At 31.5% G+C, this 19,276-nt stretch overlaps 1 protein-coding gene across 1 annotated transcript; it reads left to right on the forward strand.

Annotated features, from left to right (window-relative positions):
- Positions 1 to 12,928: 12,928 nt before the first annotated feature.
- On the forward strand, positions 12,929 to 19,042 carry LOC111371462 (lipase). Its single transcript, XM_022993465.1, has 11 exons — positions 12,929 to 13,229; positions 13,320 to 13,389; positions 13,862 to 13,959; positions 14,211 to 14,276; positions 14,409 to 14,456; positions 14,587 to 14,654; positions 16,478 to 16,550; positions 16,651 to 16,812; positions 17,229 to 17,423; positions 17,914 to 18,002; positions 18,616 to 19,042. Exons 2-11 carry the CDS (start codon positions 13,323 to 13,325, stop codon positions 18,827 to 18,829), a joined length of 1,080 nt encoding a protein of 359 aa, XP_022849233.1. The 5' UTR covers positions 12,929 to 13,229; positions 13,320 to 13,322; the 3' UTR covers positions 18,830 to 19,042.
- The last annotated feature ends 234 nt before the right edge of the window (positions 19,043 to 19,276 follow it).

The following is a 19,276-nucleotide window of genomic DNA, read 5'->3' on the forward strand; positions in this document are numbered from 1 at the left end:
AAAAACACATTTTCAGCCAAATAATTTCTAAAATATTTCATAATATTCTACGCACTTTTTCAATAACTCACGTATTTAAGTGATTTAAATTTTGGCTTAATTTTCTATTCACCAAATAATACAAAATTTTCAGCAAAATTCCAACAATCCCCCACATGAATAAAAATTAATGCAAATATCTATGCGGACACTAGTAGAGAGAGCGAAAAATACTGCATCAGGGATGGTAACTTTTGGCCTTAAATCCCCCTTAGTGAAATACCATCGGACTTATTCGACTAATTGGTGAACGTGATGTCTTGAACTATTCAGCCTTTAGTGTAAGCCAAGACAACGATACTCACACAATGTCTTCCCTAAATCGTTCATGGTTCTCATAACTTGGTTCATTTTTGCCCTGAACTCTTCTTGGTTCTGCAAGTGTTTAGAGAATTTAAGCCTTAAATAATTCTCATCGTAGCGGCCCCACTTCACACTCACATAGGTGACCTCCTATTAAGAATATGCCCTACTCCACTTGACTTAATCAAGATATAGGAATTATTAAAAGATTATCTTAACCTCTTGCAACTCTCCAGAAAGCACTTTAATATCGTAGGAATGAGTTAGAAAGTTATTTTTCTTAGTGTTTCATGGAATCCTCATAACTTAATAGTCCCTTTGAACCAAGATCTTGGGATCTCCAGTCAATAAGGTAAGGTTACCATTATAAAGACTCTAACGTAGTAGGTTTCAATCTCATTCCTTTCGATATGCAGTATACTTGATCTCTCGATAAATCTCTTAAAGGTACCATTAGTTTACACTACTGAAATCATTTGCTTAATGGTATTACGTCCATGACTTATACATCTAGACCTACCATTACATGTGACTTAGTATCTTATCAAATATTGCTAGCCAATGATCGATTTATTTGATAGATACAAATTGTCGCCATCAAGAAATCCTCTCATGAAAATATATGCATCATTAGCTTTATCTAAAGCTTTATCAATTTCTAGATACTGTTAGATGATTTCTATTAAATACTACACTAGTTAATCACTTTTATTAGTGGATTTCAGAATCATGAGTATTCAATATCATCATTAAAATATTACCATACATTTGAACTTTATGAATATTCTTCATATATTCCAATTGTTCTTGCATGTCTAAACAAACGTCATAATCGACTTTACAACTCATTTCATCCACTTTAGACTTAGTATATATTATTCTTATAATTAGTATAAGGGTTTTCTATCTTTCCACCTTCATAGATGTCGTTCTTGATTATAAGATAGAAGCAAACGTAACTGTTAAATTGAGTTACCTCCACAATTCCTCAGTTAGGAATATATATACAATTTAGTAATGTTGTATCCACAAGTTTTGAACTTTCCATTTCAAGTTCACAAGCATTAAATTTAACCCCCCACATTCTTGGATTATACTTGAACTTAGAATTCAGCAACTCTTTTATAGTTCTATTCATTTATCTCTCAGATAATATCCATATCGAGTGCTTCGTGAAAGTCTAAATACTTTTAAAATAGTGGTCGTTGACTTACAATTAATTTCAATTAAAGTTGTATATAACGTACTTCAATCCAATTATTTTAATTTGATCATCCAAATTAAATCAAGGTCATCATATAGACCAGCAATGCTTTCCAAATATAAACCAATTTAATTGGTCTCACGATTGAAGTCAATTTCAATAGTGAAGAGGGCTAAGCATCTTGATTCACAAGAATTGCAACTTCTCTTATCACATTATGACATTTCACATGATAATTTTATTTCATGTCAAATAATAAGGTACATATTCACCATTTTCAAACTTAAATAAACGAATCAATTATAGGTTGAAAAGTTGCATTCTCAAGAGACACAGCCTTTACAAAAGGACACACCTCTTGAAATAATCTCCATGAAGAGACATACCTATTGAAAAATAATTATATCAAAAGTCATGATTTTTCATATGAAATGACGCACTTTTTTATCTAAATTGATTATAGAATATTTCATAATATTCTACATAATTTTCCACCAATTCCAAGTAATCAAATTAGGACAAATTACATTTTGTCATACTTTATGCAAATATAACTGGTACAAAAGTCATCTCACTTAATTCCATAGGATTAAATGAGGCTATCAACATTAATCAAAGTTAGTATAATTTTAACAAGATATGAAAATATAACTAACTAATTTACCATGTCATATTTCATATTTCAATAAAAGAATAGTTATGAAAGTTCATATACTTTCACAATTAGTTGGCATCTATTCCAATAACATTGGATTTGTACCAATGACCAACATATATAGATCCTATTTAAATAAATATATATGTCATATTATTTGATAGGATAATCAAGTTGATGATAGATTACGAAATTGGATTTGAAAATGTATTTAGAAAATGAAGATTCATTATTTAATAAATTGCCTTAAAAACCACATGCAGTTTTTAAAAATAAACAAATTTCATGGTCCTTGACTAATTTATGGAAAGACACGTATTGACAACCATATATATTGATTAACAATTGCAACCATGTGCAATATATAATACTTCACTTTCATAATATACTAAACAAATGGATGGCATGGACACTTAAGACACAATTCATATAATAACATAATAGTTTCTCATGTATGTATCAGTTTTTTTCTTCTAAGAGTTGCACATAACCCTACCGAGCATAAAACATAAATCGGTGTCGAGTTTATGTGAATACAAAATTGGATTTGAAAATGCATTTAATAAATTACCTTAAAAACCACATGCACTTTTCCAAAATAAAACAACTTTATAGTCCTTGACTAATTTATGGAAAGATATGTATTGACAGTCATATATATTGATTAACAATTGCAACTATGTGCAATATATAATACTTCACTTTCATCATATACTAAACAAATGGATGGCAAGAACACTTAAGACACAATTCATATAATAACATAATAGTTTCTCATGTATGCATCAGTTCTTTTTTTTTTTTTCTAAAAGTTACACAGGACCTCACTGAGCATAAAACATAAATCGGTGTCAAGTTTGTTCAATCAGATTTTATCATCCAATCCATTTAATACTTTGTTCATGCAAACAGAATAATGAAAAATGTAAATGCATGAAGACAAATTCATTTTAAGATTGTTGGGGGATACATCGATTCAAATATGCATATTATATTCACAAAACGTAACTTACATATTCACGAAATTGAAACAAGGTTTCGACTTACCGAAATGGAGTTTGAGAAACTAACCAATGATTATCAAATCTGACCATTTTCATTCTTGAATTAAAACATGTGATTCTTCATTTCGAACCTTGTATATACCATATAAATAAAATTAATTATTTTCTGAAATCAAGTATGAAGAAATGAAATCAGAAATAAGAAAAAATTAGATGCAAGTGATGCTATTGGCCAAGAAGTGTATAACTATTTCTTTAAGATGAATTTGTCCCGCATTGGTGCTAACGGTTTTCCGACAATCATTTCCCAAGATATAACGACTACGTCAAACCATAGGAGCACTCCAAATGACTTCAACCAGCGAACTCGAACGGAATTCCTTCCCTACCATAATCATGATTTTGATGTAAAAGATAATCACTTCTACAAAGTGTTTTATGCATAGTAAAGTGTAAAATATGGAATGGAATGAAATTTTTGAATAAATAAATCCAAACATATGGGGTCAATATATAGATGTTGAAAATGTTTGTCTCAAAAGACACAATCTATGGAAATGATACAACCATTGGAATTAGTCTCTATATTTAAAGAGACATGTCTCTTGAAAAATGAAAATGTCAAATGTCATAATCTTTCATATAGAAAGACATATTTTCAGCCAAATAATTTCTAGAATATTTCATAATATTCTACGCACTTTTCCAATAATTCACGTATTTAAGTGATTTAAATTTTGACTTAATTTTCCATTCACCAAATAATACAAAATTTCCTGCAAAATTCCAATATATTCAACTGTCGAATTTTATCCTTAAGACATACACATATGATGCACCAATGTAGTTTATAAACAACTTGGAGTACGATTTTTTGCATCCTTCAACTTCAACTACGGACAAGAAAAAATAATCTTAGAAGTTGATAGGATTGTATATTATGTTTTTATTATGTTGATCTAGCTGGCCTACATTTCTAGACTTACTAGTGATACATCCTAGAATACATAACTGAGAAAGCAGGGAGATCAATGGATGAAAAATAATGAGAATAAGCCGGTGAGAAATAGGAAATGAAATACAAGATAGAGCTTGTAAAAAAGAATGTGACTTTTACAAAAGCATTCTAAGACAAAGAAGATCAAGGCATGTGCTTCTTGGCTTCTCAAGGATCACTATTTGGGTTTTTAAGGTTTTGGGAATGTGTAAATTGCTCTATCTTGTAACTATTCCTTCTAAAAGATGAACGACGATAATCCTAAAAGTGCTAATAAATCACACGTTGGATTATGCTTTATTGCACCAATGTAGTAGAAACTTTTAGAGAAAACAAATGAGATGCTCCATTCCGAATCATTCTAGTGTATTCAAAACTTGAATTGTATCGATGATAAAACGCCATTTGCATGTCGAAATCAACTTCAAGGCTAACGTTGACTCATAGTTATCAAACCCGACCCATTTCATTGACTAGAAAAAATCATTGGGTCACCGAGTTGCGGTTCAATCGGTGGATCTGTGAACCAGTTCCAAGTTCATGACCATGATTTTGGGCGGTTCAATTGATCTTTCACTGGTTCACTTGCTAAATCTACCAATAATATCAACTGGACCAGATCACAATTTGATTTGCCAATTTTTGAACTGGACTGGCCGGTTTTAATAACTATTCTTTGACTTTCCTACTTTAAGACGTTTTTTTGACCCAACTTTAAACTTAACCAACGTGTAAATCAATAAATATTTTCCATACAACCATGTGGAATACATAACATGTCCCTTCAACACATACTAGTCAGTGAAATATTGCTAGCTACAACAGAATAACAACTTTCCCTACACAATAATAACCCTAAATGCAAATTAGCCCTCGTTTGACCTTTATTAATTTCCATTCCATTACATTTCAATTTGTCTCATATTTTCAACCACACAATTTTTCATAAAATAATACCCCCATTTGATTCTCATTCTTATAAGAATGAAAATAAAAAAACATAGTCATTACGGGACCCACACAAGAGAAATAAAGTCAAATATGATGGCTTGATGTAATGAATAACGGTCATATTTATATTTTTGTGGCTAAAGAATGGAAAATAAACGTGGCCAATATTATACGTTAACCGATAATTTTTCCTTCTTTTTCAACCGCTAATTTTTCAAAAAAAAAAATACTATTCCAACCATTTTCATTTCCACAAAATGGGGGCCGAACGAGGGCTTAATTTACAATACTAAAACAAGCCTTCTTGTTCGTTTAATTACATGTGATACAAAAATGATTAACCTACTCAAAATACTTATGCTTCAAAAAGATAATGACCACATGGTCTAACAAAGTAAATCATGGATAGAGTGAAAATTGCGTGACTCAAATCATCAACTCTTCAAAAGAATGGGACATGTTTGCTTGGAGATTATATAATCCCCAATGCATGCATTGGACGAACATGTTAATATAGGGTTTATACTAAAAATTTTGATGCCTTAGGCTAGGGTGGACCTAGGAAGGACACTGTGGGTGCAATTGCACCCCCTGGGCCCTTAATTTTTGACATTTACAAAGTAGTCCACATAATTTTTAGTTCATAATTTTAATCCATAATTTTTACATAATTTTGTCTCGTTCCAATTGAATTATCTTCCTAGGTCTACCCCTGCTCTAGATGACTCATTATTATGAGACATTTAAACGTAAATTTTTTTACAAGTGTAAAAATACTTAAATATGTAAATAAATTATATATTTATATTTTAAATGATGTCTTAGTACCATCCAAAAGATAGAGTAGTAAAACAATCTCGACAACTCGAGAGACTAGGATAATACAATATTTAGTAAAATTATCCCATTGAAGGAAAAAAAATAATATTAGAGTTTAAATAGTAATCTCCAGAATTATTATTTGGGAAAACTCAAGTAAGGTGAAATGTAGATATCATGAGAAAGTTTAAGAACCATAATTTGAAGTCCTGAGAGTATTGTAAGGATGACTCGTAAGAAGAACAATGATTTTCAGCTACAAAAAGTGCAAAAATTAGGGACTAGATTCCAAAATATTCAGAAATATATATTTTTAGACTATAACACGATGAGTTAGAATTATTTAGTGATAAGAAACATAACTAGATTCTAATAATTTTGATTAGAAACATCTTAATGAATTTGAGATTTTGAGGAACTAAATATGAAAATAAAGTATTTGGACTATATATGTATTTATTGGAGGATCGAGAATTACCTTATCAATATTGGACTCATTTTGAAACTCTTAATAAATGGCATATTATGGACTCGAGAAAAAAATATTTTAAATAACCCAAAGGGGAAATTACATCCCACCAAGATTTTAAAAATCAATATTCTTAAATCAGGTGAGAAGTTTACTTAAGCACAAATCAGGTAATTAATAATAACACTATTACAAAAGTAAATAACTTTACATATCCCCACCCACCAAACCCATCCACTCCTGCTTAATAAATCATTTTCAATCCATAATTTACATTCGGTGTCTCTTCATGATGCAACCACTCCGATGACTCTTGATGGCACACCCACTCCGGCTATTATCACGGTGCAATAGCAGCGCTCCTTCGCACTAGGCGATCTGGTACTAGACAATGGCGATTGCTCATCAGCAAATCTGTTATTTTCTTTTCTCCCCTCTCTTTTTTTTTTCTAATTTCTGAGTTTGATTTTTCCAATGGTTATGGTGGCTTGTGTGGCTGATGGTTGTTGTGGTGTGTGTGATTGTTGTAATGGTGGTTTGTGGTTGATGTGGGTGTGGTGACTGTTTTAGAATTGTAGGGTGGCGCTGTTGGCGGTGATGGTGAGTTGATGTCGGTGTGATGGTGATGGTAGCGATTGTGGTAGTGGTCGTAGTGGTGGTGATAGCGGCAGTAGTGGAGTGGAAAGGAAGAGTGTGATCATTGTTTGGGTGTTGTGACTATTGGTTAGTTTGTGACCTAAAAGAATATGTGATTGCGATTTTTGGGCGTTCGACTACAGCATAACCACCGCACTTTTGTGCATTCGGCGCTTTTGGGGATTTGTTAGGTTTTTGGATATAGCGGTGGAGGTGATGGTGATCTAAATGGTGATTTTTGAGGTGTTGGTGGTGAGGTGGTGGCGGCAATGGTGGTAGTGTAGTGGATCGATCTACATTTTTGGGGGTTTTTTTTGGGCTTTTAAATTTGGCATGATGGTAAATCTGGTAGCAATTTTTGTTGGAGGTACAGATGGAGGTGTTGACTGTGGTGGTAGTGCGATGGTAGTGGTGTTGATGAGGGTGGTCGTAAATGGTGATGACGATAGTGTTGGTGGCGGTGAGCCAATTATTTAGTTATATGTAATCAAGTATTAAGTTGTGACCTTAAAATTTGATAACTTGTGACTAAAATATAATTTGTGACCAACAAATTTGAAAATTTGTAATCGATAGTAAACCGTAGTCTATAATTTTTTTGATTTATGACCAATGAAATAAATTGCGACGTAAAAATTTTTGATTTGTGATCTCGAAATAATCTGTGACCAATTAATTTGACAATATGTGACAGGTAAAAAAGTTGTAATATATATATATATATTTATGTATATGCTACCATTAATTGTATATTTGTGACATTATTAAATTTAATTAATAAATATTTTTAATTCATTAGCTAATATCTGAGTTTTGTGTTTTGAAACTTGACGTTTGAAAATTAAATTTGTCATACTTAACCTTTGACTGTTGAATTTTTCCTTAAACCATATTCGAGTTATAACTCATTAAAGTAAATTACTTGATATTTAATATTAGTTACCAAATTAAATCATATTACCGTAATAATATTGGACTCATTTCGTAACTCGTCATTAATTATGTACATTAAACTCGAAAAAAATTTATTTTAGATAAAATAGAACCAAGTTAGAATTAAGGCTGGACAAAATTCTCGAATCGAGCGGTTCTTCTTAAATTAAATACTTGAACGGGTATCTAAATCGAGAATCGACAGGTTCGGTTTGGTTCTCGATTCTAGATTAAGAACCGGAGAACCGAATAAAAATCAAATCTCCTTAATTTTTTTTAATTACTTTATTTTAAATCATCCAAATTATTTTATTTTGCCTAAATAAATTTGCTAACTAGTTAATTTAGTTTAAACCCAAAAATATGATTTTTCCTATTTCTAATTTCCAGTCAAAGCCAACTCAATCAAATTGACTTAAAATTTATCCAAATCTGTTACTCTACCGTAGTGCCATTTTCTACCGTTTTGGAGAAATAGAGTTGAAGTTTGACAACGTCTCTCTTAATTATTTTGAGTTTGCTATCTTTCTCTTCCAATGATTTTAACAATCAAATTTATGAAGAACTCAACAAAGAAAGACGCAAAAGATACATATGATTAGATTACGTTACTTTGTAAAAGTTAAGATTGAATATATTATTAGTTGAATTAATGTAATTTCGTAAATATTAAAAAATTAATTATAGTACGGACCTGGGAATCGAACCGAATTGAATTGAATGGAACCGAACTCGAAGCCGAACGGTTCCATAATTAAATTTGGACATGATAGTTTCACTTACTAAATATCCGAGAATTTCGGGTTCGATTCGATTCTCTTTAGAACTGAACGATGACTAGCCCTAATTAGAATCGATCAAAAAATTTATAGTTAAATTAATATTTAATTAATACATCTTTTACAAATTAGTATTTTAATTTGGCCTTTTTACATGTATTGAATTTCATTTTGAGGCAAATTTGATTTAAGGCCCTAGACTATTGCCTAGTTGGCTTTGGCCTAGGGCCAATCTTGTGTCGATAGAGAATTCTTCGTTTAATGCGTTCTTTGATGCTAAGAATGTGGTTTCTTCAGCTTTTAATATACTATATAATCGGCTCCTTTTTGCTTTGCTTTGCTTTATCCGAGCAAGTTCTCGAAGGTTTGAAAATCACGAAATTGTAATTTTCCCTCAAAATTACATTTTTGTCCCTGAAGTTTGTAAAATTTCAAATAATCCTCAAACTTACCAGAATTTCATCAATGCCTCCGAACCTCAAACATGATATTATTAAGGACTACCTGAGGTCCAGAATTCATAAACATGTAATTTTTCTTGGATTGCAGTTTGGTCATGAACTTTTCAAATTTTATTTTCACTGCCCAAATAACTCATATTCTCACAGATAGCTCTAGATTTCAACATTCCTTTGACTAAATATTTTTTATAATTTTCACCTTGACCCCTCAAGAATTCAAGAAATTCAAATTTAGTCCTAAAGTTTTCAAATTTCCATTTAAGATACTCATAAAGGTCCGGTATATTACGCTAAATTTAATTTTTTTTCTTTAAAGTAATTTGTTGCACAAAGGATTTTGTGTACGTGATGCTAAATTGACATATACTCAATAAAATATTCAAAACATCAATCATCAAAGTAAAATTAAAGTAATTTATTTTTCTATTTCTTTTAAAGAAATTTGAATGTTGTCGTTCATTACTTAAAACCTAGGTTTGGATTAATTTTATAATTTTTTCATAAACACTCAAGTCAATGTTTATTCACGCATTTCAAGATATCCAAATGTACCATTTAAGTTATTATCCATTCATTTTTTATCTATTTATAATTTAATTATTTTATACTCTCACTTACATTACATTATTTGTTTCTCAATAGATCAAATTTCAACTCATGACCATATTAAAATTTAACATGCATCATGTCGTAAAATTTATTAATGGATCCAACTTTTATTTTTAAACTTATCCAAAACGTAAGTTTTTGTGCTAAAATGTAAAATCAATCTAGACCAAATTATGAAGGTCCTATTAATAGTACAATTATTTGTTTATTTATTAACATGGATAACTAGATATAATGTTTTGTTAACTGATTTTTTAACTGTTAAAGATAAAATGAGTTCTACCTGTGAGAGAAGAATTCAAAAATAACGAATGAAATAATCAAATAGCGGTCAAAAAATTGATGTTAATTAAATTAAAATTTCTACCAAACATGTTCTAATTTAATTATAGTCCCAAAATTCTTAAAAAGTGCAAACAAGTCCCAAATAAATTAGTAAACTGGTAATTAGCACATAACGTCAAACCTTTCACTATTATAGTGAAAAAGTCCCCACCCTTCATTTTTTTGGCCATTTTCACCTTTAATTATACATTTGATTGGACAAATCATCATTTGTATCATTTTTTTTAATCAAATTTCTCAATACAAAACTACGAAATGAGGAATATACCCTTCTATTAAATAAAAACAAAATGAAAAATAAAAAAATTAATTGCAACAATAATTCAACAGTCTCTAATAAATTATTAAAAAAATTAGAAATTATATATTTTTTTAAAAGTTGCAAATGAGTCCCAAATAAATTATTAAAAAATAAAAACTTTAAAAAATTTAAAAAGTACAAGCAAGTCCCAAATGAATTATCAAAAAATTAGAAATTTAATTTTTTTATTTAAATAGTAGGGTATATTTGTCATTTCACAATTTTTATTGAGAAATTGAATGAAAATGGATAGAAGGATAGTTTGCGCAATTAAATATGTAAAATGTGAGAATTCCAAAAAAAAAAAAAAAAAAAGGATTTGAAAATAATTTTTTGAGTCAAGATATCACACTAGATAGCTAATTAATAAACTAGTAGTAATTCACGATTTCGATTAAAATTCACGATCTCATGTTTAGGCCACGAGGAGAAATTCAAAATTCAGCATGAATATTTTAATTCTTATATACATCTTACCTTTTTTTGATCGAGAATTATGAAAACTAGGTCACAACCATAAATGTTTAAAACTTTGATATTATTAAGACTTGAAAATATGCTCAAAACTAAGGTTGTTTAATTTGAATATTTGCATAACCCTTCCTAAACATGACTCAAAATGCAACTCATTAATTTTTTTTTCTAAGTGTTAATTTAATAGTCGATCATTCTTCCATAATTCGAACTAACAACAAATTAAGTTCAATTTTCAATAATTATTAGGCATGTCATGACAAATCTCCTAATTGTCATGTCTATTGACGTGTAATAATATTCCTACCATGTGATGTAACAAATTTTTATGCTAATTGTCAACCAACTTGTTGTGCAAACATGAACAATAAAATAGAAAAGAAGACAACAATAATACTGATACATGAAATTTAAGTGGGTCGACAATGTGCATATGTTCACTGTATGAAGCAAAAAATTTACTAACTTCAAAATATGGTTACATGATATTGTTTATATAGAACTATAATTTGAAACTATACTTACAATACAGTAACGTGCTGTGGGAATTCACTTCTGCATCCCCAACTTATCTATGTCAAGTCCGAGCATCTCGGCTCATCTCCCGTTCCATCAGCCAACCCCTTGTACAAAAATTATGAATCAACTTAAATTCTCATTCCTTATTCAGATTTGAGATAGATTATGAAAAAAAAAAAAAAAAAAGGTATTGAGAATTTTCACAATAATAAAGATAGGAACATTGTGTGCTAATTACCTTTTTAATAATTTTTTTGACTAATTTGTACTTTTTAAAAATTTTAGGACTATAATGAGTTCTTTCTTTTTGTTTTGTGTTTTATTTAAATATAGTGGTGCATTCATCATTTCAGAAAATTGATGAAATAATCTTATGAGCAATGAAATGTGGATATAATGGTGATAATGCAAAAAAGATGAAAGGTAAATATATTTTTCACAATAATAGTGCACTGAAAGGTAATGATGCTATATACTAATTATCCTATTATTATTAATATTTTTTTTTGCTACAATCCAATTAGATCTAACAATAAATTGAATAAACTAATAATAAAAGTTATATATTTAGTTCTAAATTATTAAAAATAAACTGTTATTTATCTAACACTTTTCTATGAAAGTCATTTATGTCTCTAGAGAATACAAATAATTTTTGTTTTTCTTTTCGGACTGAAGAAAATATGATATATTCTACAGGTATGTTACACAGACATAATAATTTATATAATTGCTTATATATACATGATATTGTAAAATATGATTGAGTAAAAATTTATTCAACTAAATGAAATAAATAAATAAATAACTTGTCAAATCTCTTTTTGACATATGATCAGTATATAAATCTTTAAATAATTTCATTATGTACAAGTAACATGATATGATTCCATATGATTCACGTGCAATACACGTGAACTTGTGCAAGCATTATATCGGTATTATTTCAAGGATAACAATACTTGTACATAATTTTTTGTATATCAAGATATCCATATACTCACATGGGGTGGGATCGGCTCGAATACGCATGTAAGTATGGAACACTTTGATGTACAGAAAAATATGTATACCAAATTAAGCCCTTATCCTGAGCAAACTAAATAGGGTGGGGCCCACTCGAATTTAAGTGTGAGACACTTTGACGTACAAAAAATATGTGTTTGATATTCGAGCAAATCCCAACCCATATAAGTGTGGGACACTTTGGTATACAAAAAAATTGAGGGTGCTCCAGCAATAGAAAGCCCTAACAGATGGGCTGACCGAACAGGCACAAGCACAATGAGATCGACATTTTTATATTCAAGCGAGTCCCATGCCTGTGAGGATAGGTCAGCCCTTCTGATAGTTTTTCTCTGGCACGTCAGCATTATTCAAAAAATATATATCCACCAAGCAAAGCCCTTGTCCTAAGCAACCTAAACGTAACATCTCCATCTTGAAATTACAGAATCACCCCTGCTTAGAATTCGACGTACCAAGACAATAACCCACCGGCAAAAGTCTCTGCAATCCGGGCAATCTTGGAATTTCAGTCTCTCCGGGGGTTTAAAAGACCTCTCATTTTCTTGTGTGAATTCAACGTAGCTAAAAGAGATCGACTCGTTATAATCCGTCGTCGTTTTTCCTCTTCTCACGCCCCCCCTCCGGAAAACCGTCGTCGTTTTACGATCACCGGGAATTCATCTACTTTGGAGAACTGAATTACATTGCAGTCCCTTTAATTAGGTTAGTTTTTAATTCTTTTTCGAAATTTTTGTTCTGTAATTAATGAGGTGTTAACTTGAGGATTTAAAATTTTTATTGATTTTTTGGCAGAGAATGGAAAAAAGGGGCTGGATGATTGTGGCAATTATCTTATGCTTAATTATCGATTCATCTGGTAGAGGTGATAACCGGTCATTCTTTCTGAAGAAATTTGGATTTTAGTTAGATAATTCATTTAGCATTTGGATTTTGATTAATTATGTTGAATGGCAATAACTAGAATTTTGGGAGTTATTTCTTGTGAAAACTAGCTCAATTACTTTGTGCCAATGGTTTTCGACTGAATAATTGATGGAATTGATGTTGTTTTGGTTCTCTGGATAGAATTTGTTTTGATGTTTGTTTTGATAGAATTCATCCTATCTTCCTTCCTGTCAACTAGCTAATAAAAAATATATCTATTGTTCGAAGCTTCAGGTATCGAATTCAATTCACATGATAGATAGGGAACCGTTCATCTAGCTCCCATGAAAGGCGTTCCCCAAGTGTCTGCCGAATAATTGTTTATGTGTGCTGCTTTACTATTTCCAGTGCCTTTTTTGGGGACAAATTACTAATTGCTGCCTACTTTTTTGTGTTTGGTCTGGTTACAGAACTTAAGGTAAAGGCGAAGCATACACATCAACATCATCATCATATTGCGACTTACAATCACACACTTGCAAGAATATTGGTTGAATATGCTTCAGCTGTAAGTTTGTTGTAAATAACATTTTACACAAGTCTAGAAGGTGATAATTATTTCGAGTAAATTTTTTAAAAATAAACGGGCAAATCATTAATATCATTATTGTCTGCTTACTTGATCGAGTAAGTTCTATTATCTAGAAGTGCATAATGATAATAGTCATAAAATAATATAGTTTGGTCAGAACTATGATGACATTCTATTCGCACAAGGTTTTGAGGAATTCTCGACGTAACTAAGTCTTGCACTTGCAGGTGTATATGTCAGACTTGACCGAACTGTTTACTTGGACTTGCTCAAGATGTGATCATTTAACCAAGGTAATGAGCAAGACATAGTGCCAAGATTTGCCAAGATTAAGTATAAATAACATGCTAATGTTAGTTATATGATCATAGAACATCTATATAGAATCTGATCTTAGCAATGATGTCATATTGTGACCTATGCAGGGATTTGAAATTATTGACCTGATTATTGATGTGAAGCGCTGCTTGCAGGTTAGGAAAAATGGGCTCTTCTGAGTCCTGCCCTTTTTTTAGCTGAACCCCTTCTAAGGGAAATTTATTTCTATCTTGTCATGTTTTGAACGTGTATTAGTATATTATGAACTATTAAGATCTTGTGCAGGCATTTGTTGGTGTTGCAAAGGATCTTAATGCTATTGTCATTGCATTCAGAGGAACTCAGGAAAGCAGGTTTGGCCTATACTGGTGCTTCATGTTTTTATCATCTCTATGATTACATGTTTTACCTCAAATTTGATGCTTGAATTAAAATGTTCCATTGCTATCTTTTTGTATGAATGATTTAAAAAAAGGAATTTGTAAGGGTACTTCTTCAGTTCAGTCTCTGCCTTAATATGCATCATCTTTGTGATGCTTCGACTCTTAAGTTCCTGAGCATCACTAAAACTTACATAAGAGTTTCAAGTATGAAACATAAAGAAAAATTATATGGGATTATATAAAATAAATGACCATGCCATTAATAGCAATAAATTAATCTTTTGAAAATGAAGTGAAGCTGTCGATTTCTGACATAATATGAAAATAGTTCGATGATAATCACTTAAATCCATAACAAAAAAAATAATTTTCGATGAATACATTTATTATATCTTGCCTATAAGCTATCTCCCGCTTGACCGCCTCGATCCGTTAGGTTTCTGAGGGGTGAGATGATACTCGATAAGCTAGTAAAATCTATAATGTGTTAAAAATCAAGAAAAGATAATTGATAACATATATAGAGAAGACGAGAATTTTACGGAACTTAGGTGATAAATTACATGTGTGGAGAGCTACTAAACTCCGGTCCCTGCATCCTGCTAACATTAATAATCATATTCATTTGGGACCCATAAACATGATTTTCAAGATTTAAAAACAAGTATACATAGTTTACATACATCATGTTGTACTTACCCTTAAAAATTTTTAGAAAGTCGAGAATGATTTGGGACAAAATTGAGGCTTTTGTTGGCTTTTCAAATAACAAATCACTACCTTAATGAGTGTTTTGTTTGTGTGTGTATTTTGTTGGGCTAGGGGCGGGGGGAGGAGTGATGTGTGAGGGAGTTGGGGGGTGTCTTGTGGCTTCTGTCCACATGTGTATAGTTGCTAAGGTTTGATGTTGGTTAAATGCCTTCTTGGAAACCTTAATCATTTCCTTAGGCAATAGTCTCCAATCATAGCTTTTTCCTTCAAGCTCACACGTCATTCCATGTTTTAAAATCAAAAGTATCCTTAATTCATATTAACAACAATTATTCCCACTTTATACTAGTAAATATACTTATTTACGTATCCTAATTTATACTAATAAATATATTTATTTATATATTAACATGTATAAATATAAACAAAATAAATCATACCCATCTATAAAAATCTAGCTTTATATGTTCCTTTATCAATGAAATAAGAAGATTCTTATTTGACATGATTTTAAAACTAAAAAGAATATTTTCCGAAAAGGAAACACTCTTTAGGAGTTACTGTAGCTGGTCAGTAATCCCCTATTTGATCTAGCTATAAATGAGATTTTTAATAGATTTTGATAAAAGTTGATGAAATGTGAGGTGGAAATGTTGATCAAAATTGTGGGTTGCACGAAATGTGTGGTTGAAAATAAATTTGAAGAAATATAAACTTTACAAAATAGGGGCCAAACAAAGGCTAAAATCTGCAAATTTGCAGAAAAATGCACTTTGGTCCCTAAGTTATTGGCCACAAATCAATTAGGTCCTTAAACTTCCATTTTTTAAGAGCAAGGCCCAAATTCAAAAATAGCAGTTGGTAAAGGGAATTTGGGGTGTCATCAACTTGTTTTACATCGAAATAAAAAAAAATGATCATCTGTATACTATATTTTAATCTATAATTCCCCAATGCTGGTTGTGATCATCCTGGCATATGCATTTTCAGATAGTACAACAATTTGTTTTAGTTCATGATGATCATGGTGTGCTTGTGACTAGTTTGCTTATTCCTTATGTTGTGCTTAATTGGGTTTACAGTATACAGAATTGGGTGGAAGATTTGTACTGGAAGCAGCTTGATATAGACTACCCTGGAGTCGATAATGCAATGGTTAGAACTACCAAGTTTTGTGATTGGATGTCTCTTCCGTAAAGGTGTATTGAATGTTCATATGGGTATGCGTACAGTCATTGGACTTCCTTTCTTTCAGGTGCATCATGGATTTTATTCTGCTTACTACAACACAACATTACGGCCTGGAGTATTAAATGCGGTTAAAGAGGCAATGGACTCATATGGAAAAATTAATATTATTGTGACTGGGCATTCAATGGGTGGGGCGATGGCTGGTTTTTGTGGACTCGATCTCAGTGTACCTATCTTACTCCCACTTTTTCTTATTATTTTCTGTTGTTTTTATACCTTTCCTGAATATGGGGCCTTTTCTTAATTGACATATAATTTGCTGTTAGTGTGTGCCATAGCTATTGTTCTGGCTATTTTTGTTTATAAAAGGAAAAAGGAGAACATTGATGACTAATTCTTGCAATATCCCTTTCTATTGGCATTCTTTCAATTCTCAAGTTAAACCTCAAAACCTTTGGTACTAAATCAATTATCACATCACCAAATTTCTTATTTCTATGCAAAACTTGTGAATTTCCTGGATGTCTATAGAAATTGAATTTTGAGATTCAATCTCAGGTTTTTGTGTAATTGTTGCTGTAAGTATTATTTTCTTGGATTTTCTCGAGTCTTCTAGTGAAAAACTTCTTGTCATACTCTCAGCTTGCTCTTGGGAAGCAGAATGTTCAGGTCATGACGTTTGGACAACCTAGGATCGGCAATGCTGCTTTTGCATCCTACTATAGCCAAGTGGTGCCAAATACCATTCGTGTCACCAATGGACATGATATTGTGCCTCATTTGCCCCCTTACTACCATTATTTCCGTCAAAAGACATACCATCACTTCCCAAGAGAGGTAATGGTTCTTCGTAACTCAAAATTCATAGATACCACTAATTTCGTTTTTAGTGGCATGATCCTTGTCCTTAAATGGTGCACATATATAATGAGTTAAGGGTGTTTAAGTTTTATTTTCAGTAAGCTGAAACATGGTGTAAGTTAGTCTTTATTATTTTTTAGTTTCATAGGTTTCTCTAGATAAATGTTGATAAGGAAAATCTTCTATTGTTACTCCTTCCCACTCCCCTTCAATGTTGTGCTTTCGTTTATCCTATTTATTTATTAAAACATACAATCTTCCCCAAGTTATTGTAATTTTCATTTTAATTCAATTTTTTATTTGAACGTGTTGTTTCTCTTGGCTACTAAGATTACTCAAATTACTACAACAGCACGACATTCTTATCAAATTTATTTCAGGGTGTTCCTAAAATCTAACTTCTATCTTTTTGTTCCAACTTATGCTGGTTGTTTTTTCTCGATTTATATTATCTTCATCCTTTCAGGTCTGGCTCTACAATATTGGGCTTGGAAGTTTAATTTATACAGTTGAGAAGGTCTGCGATAATTCTGGGGAAGACCCAAAGTGTAGCAGGCAAGTAGTTATTACCTCTGAGCACAATGAGAAATTTCATCAGAAAATAATGGAATATATCAGAAAATTATTAGTTTATTTACATTTTTGACTTCAGATTTAAAACATACAATGTTCACTTCTTTGGTGCTTCTTATCTTGGTCGATCAACGCCCATGTTACATCACTAAGAGCATACAGAGTCAGCCTCTATCCATGATTGAAAACCGGCCACCCTGAGACAATTTGCTAGGTGTGCTGGGCCTACCCGTCATGTACAAATTCAATTAAAAACAAAAGATAGAAACAAATAAAATCTTATTGTTTGAATGACTGTAAGATGACGTTTACATCAATGGTTCAAGTAGGTCCCGTGCACCGTTTTCATTCCAAGTATCTGTTTTCTTTTGATTTTTATTGAAGGTTGTACGGCATGACCTGTACCATGCCAGGGCCTGGGCTTGGGATGAACACCACATTTTGGAACCTATACCACTGCATCTGCAAATTTGCATTTCTATAGAAGAAAGAATTTTTTACTTCAGAATTCCTTTAGCTCATGGTTATTTGTAATTGGAATTTAAGCAGCTGTATTTGCAAAAGCTGGTGCTGACCTTACCTAAACCTTTTTCAGGTCAGTAGCTGGGAATAGTATTTCAGATCACTTGACATACTATGGCGTTGAAATGAGATGCGAGACATCAGGCACATGCAAAATCATAATGGATCCCCGTATCTCTGCATTTGTCCGAAAAGATCTTGATGGAAATCTCGTCTTATCCAGAGATCTCTCGGCTCCCAATTTGAAATTAATTACAGAACTGGATGATCTGGGAAGCGCATTGTAGATATTTACTCAGGTTAACCGTGTCAAGTTTGTTTAGGAGTTAACAGAAGAGGTAACCCGCACATAGCCTATCGACTTTTTCCCTCTAATGATACCATCTGAAGGGGGCATATAGCCTCTGAGAAGGTGTATTTGTACATAACTATTGTAACATTCATACTTGATGTGAATAACTAGTTAATTTCCATTGTTTTGTGGTTGGTTTATTGCTTCACCTTTGTGTTCCAAGCTTTTAACTTAAAACAAAGTTGAATTTCAGTTTATTTTGCTGAACTTGGCAGATGGAGTATAACTTTTGATGGAAATGGAGTTTGATTTTATTTTTCAGAGTTAATCTATGGTCATAATAGAACAGTTCTATCACATTTTTTAACTGAATTATAGCCGAAATAATATATTTAAGTTTTATTTTCAATAAAGGTGGGATCGAATGTTTTGTCACTCTTTT

Source organism: Olea europaea, chromosome 22, assembly GCF_002742605.1.
Source record: "Olea europaea var. sylvestris chromosome 22, O_europaea_v1, whole genome shotgun sequence".
Taxonomy (NCBI): domain Eukaryota; kingdom Viridiplantae; phylum Streptophyta; class Magnoliopsida; order Lamiales; family Oleaceae; genus Olea; species Olea europaea.

Coding starts and splice junctions, on each gene's coding strand:
- LOC111371462 (XM_022993465.1), top strand. CDS start 13,323: ATGGAAAAAAGGGGCTGGATGATTGTGGCAATTATCTTATGCTTAATT. Junction 13,390..13,861: donor TATCGATTCATCTGGTAGAG/GTGATAACCGGT, acceptor GTCTGGTTACAG/AACTTAAGGTAAAGGCGAAG. Junction 18,003..18,615: donor GAAGACCCAAAGTGTAGCAG/GCAAGTAGTTAT, acceptor AACCTTTTTCAG/GTCAGTAGCTGGGAATAGTA.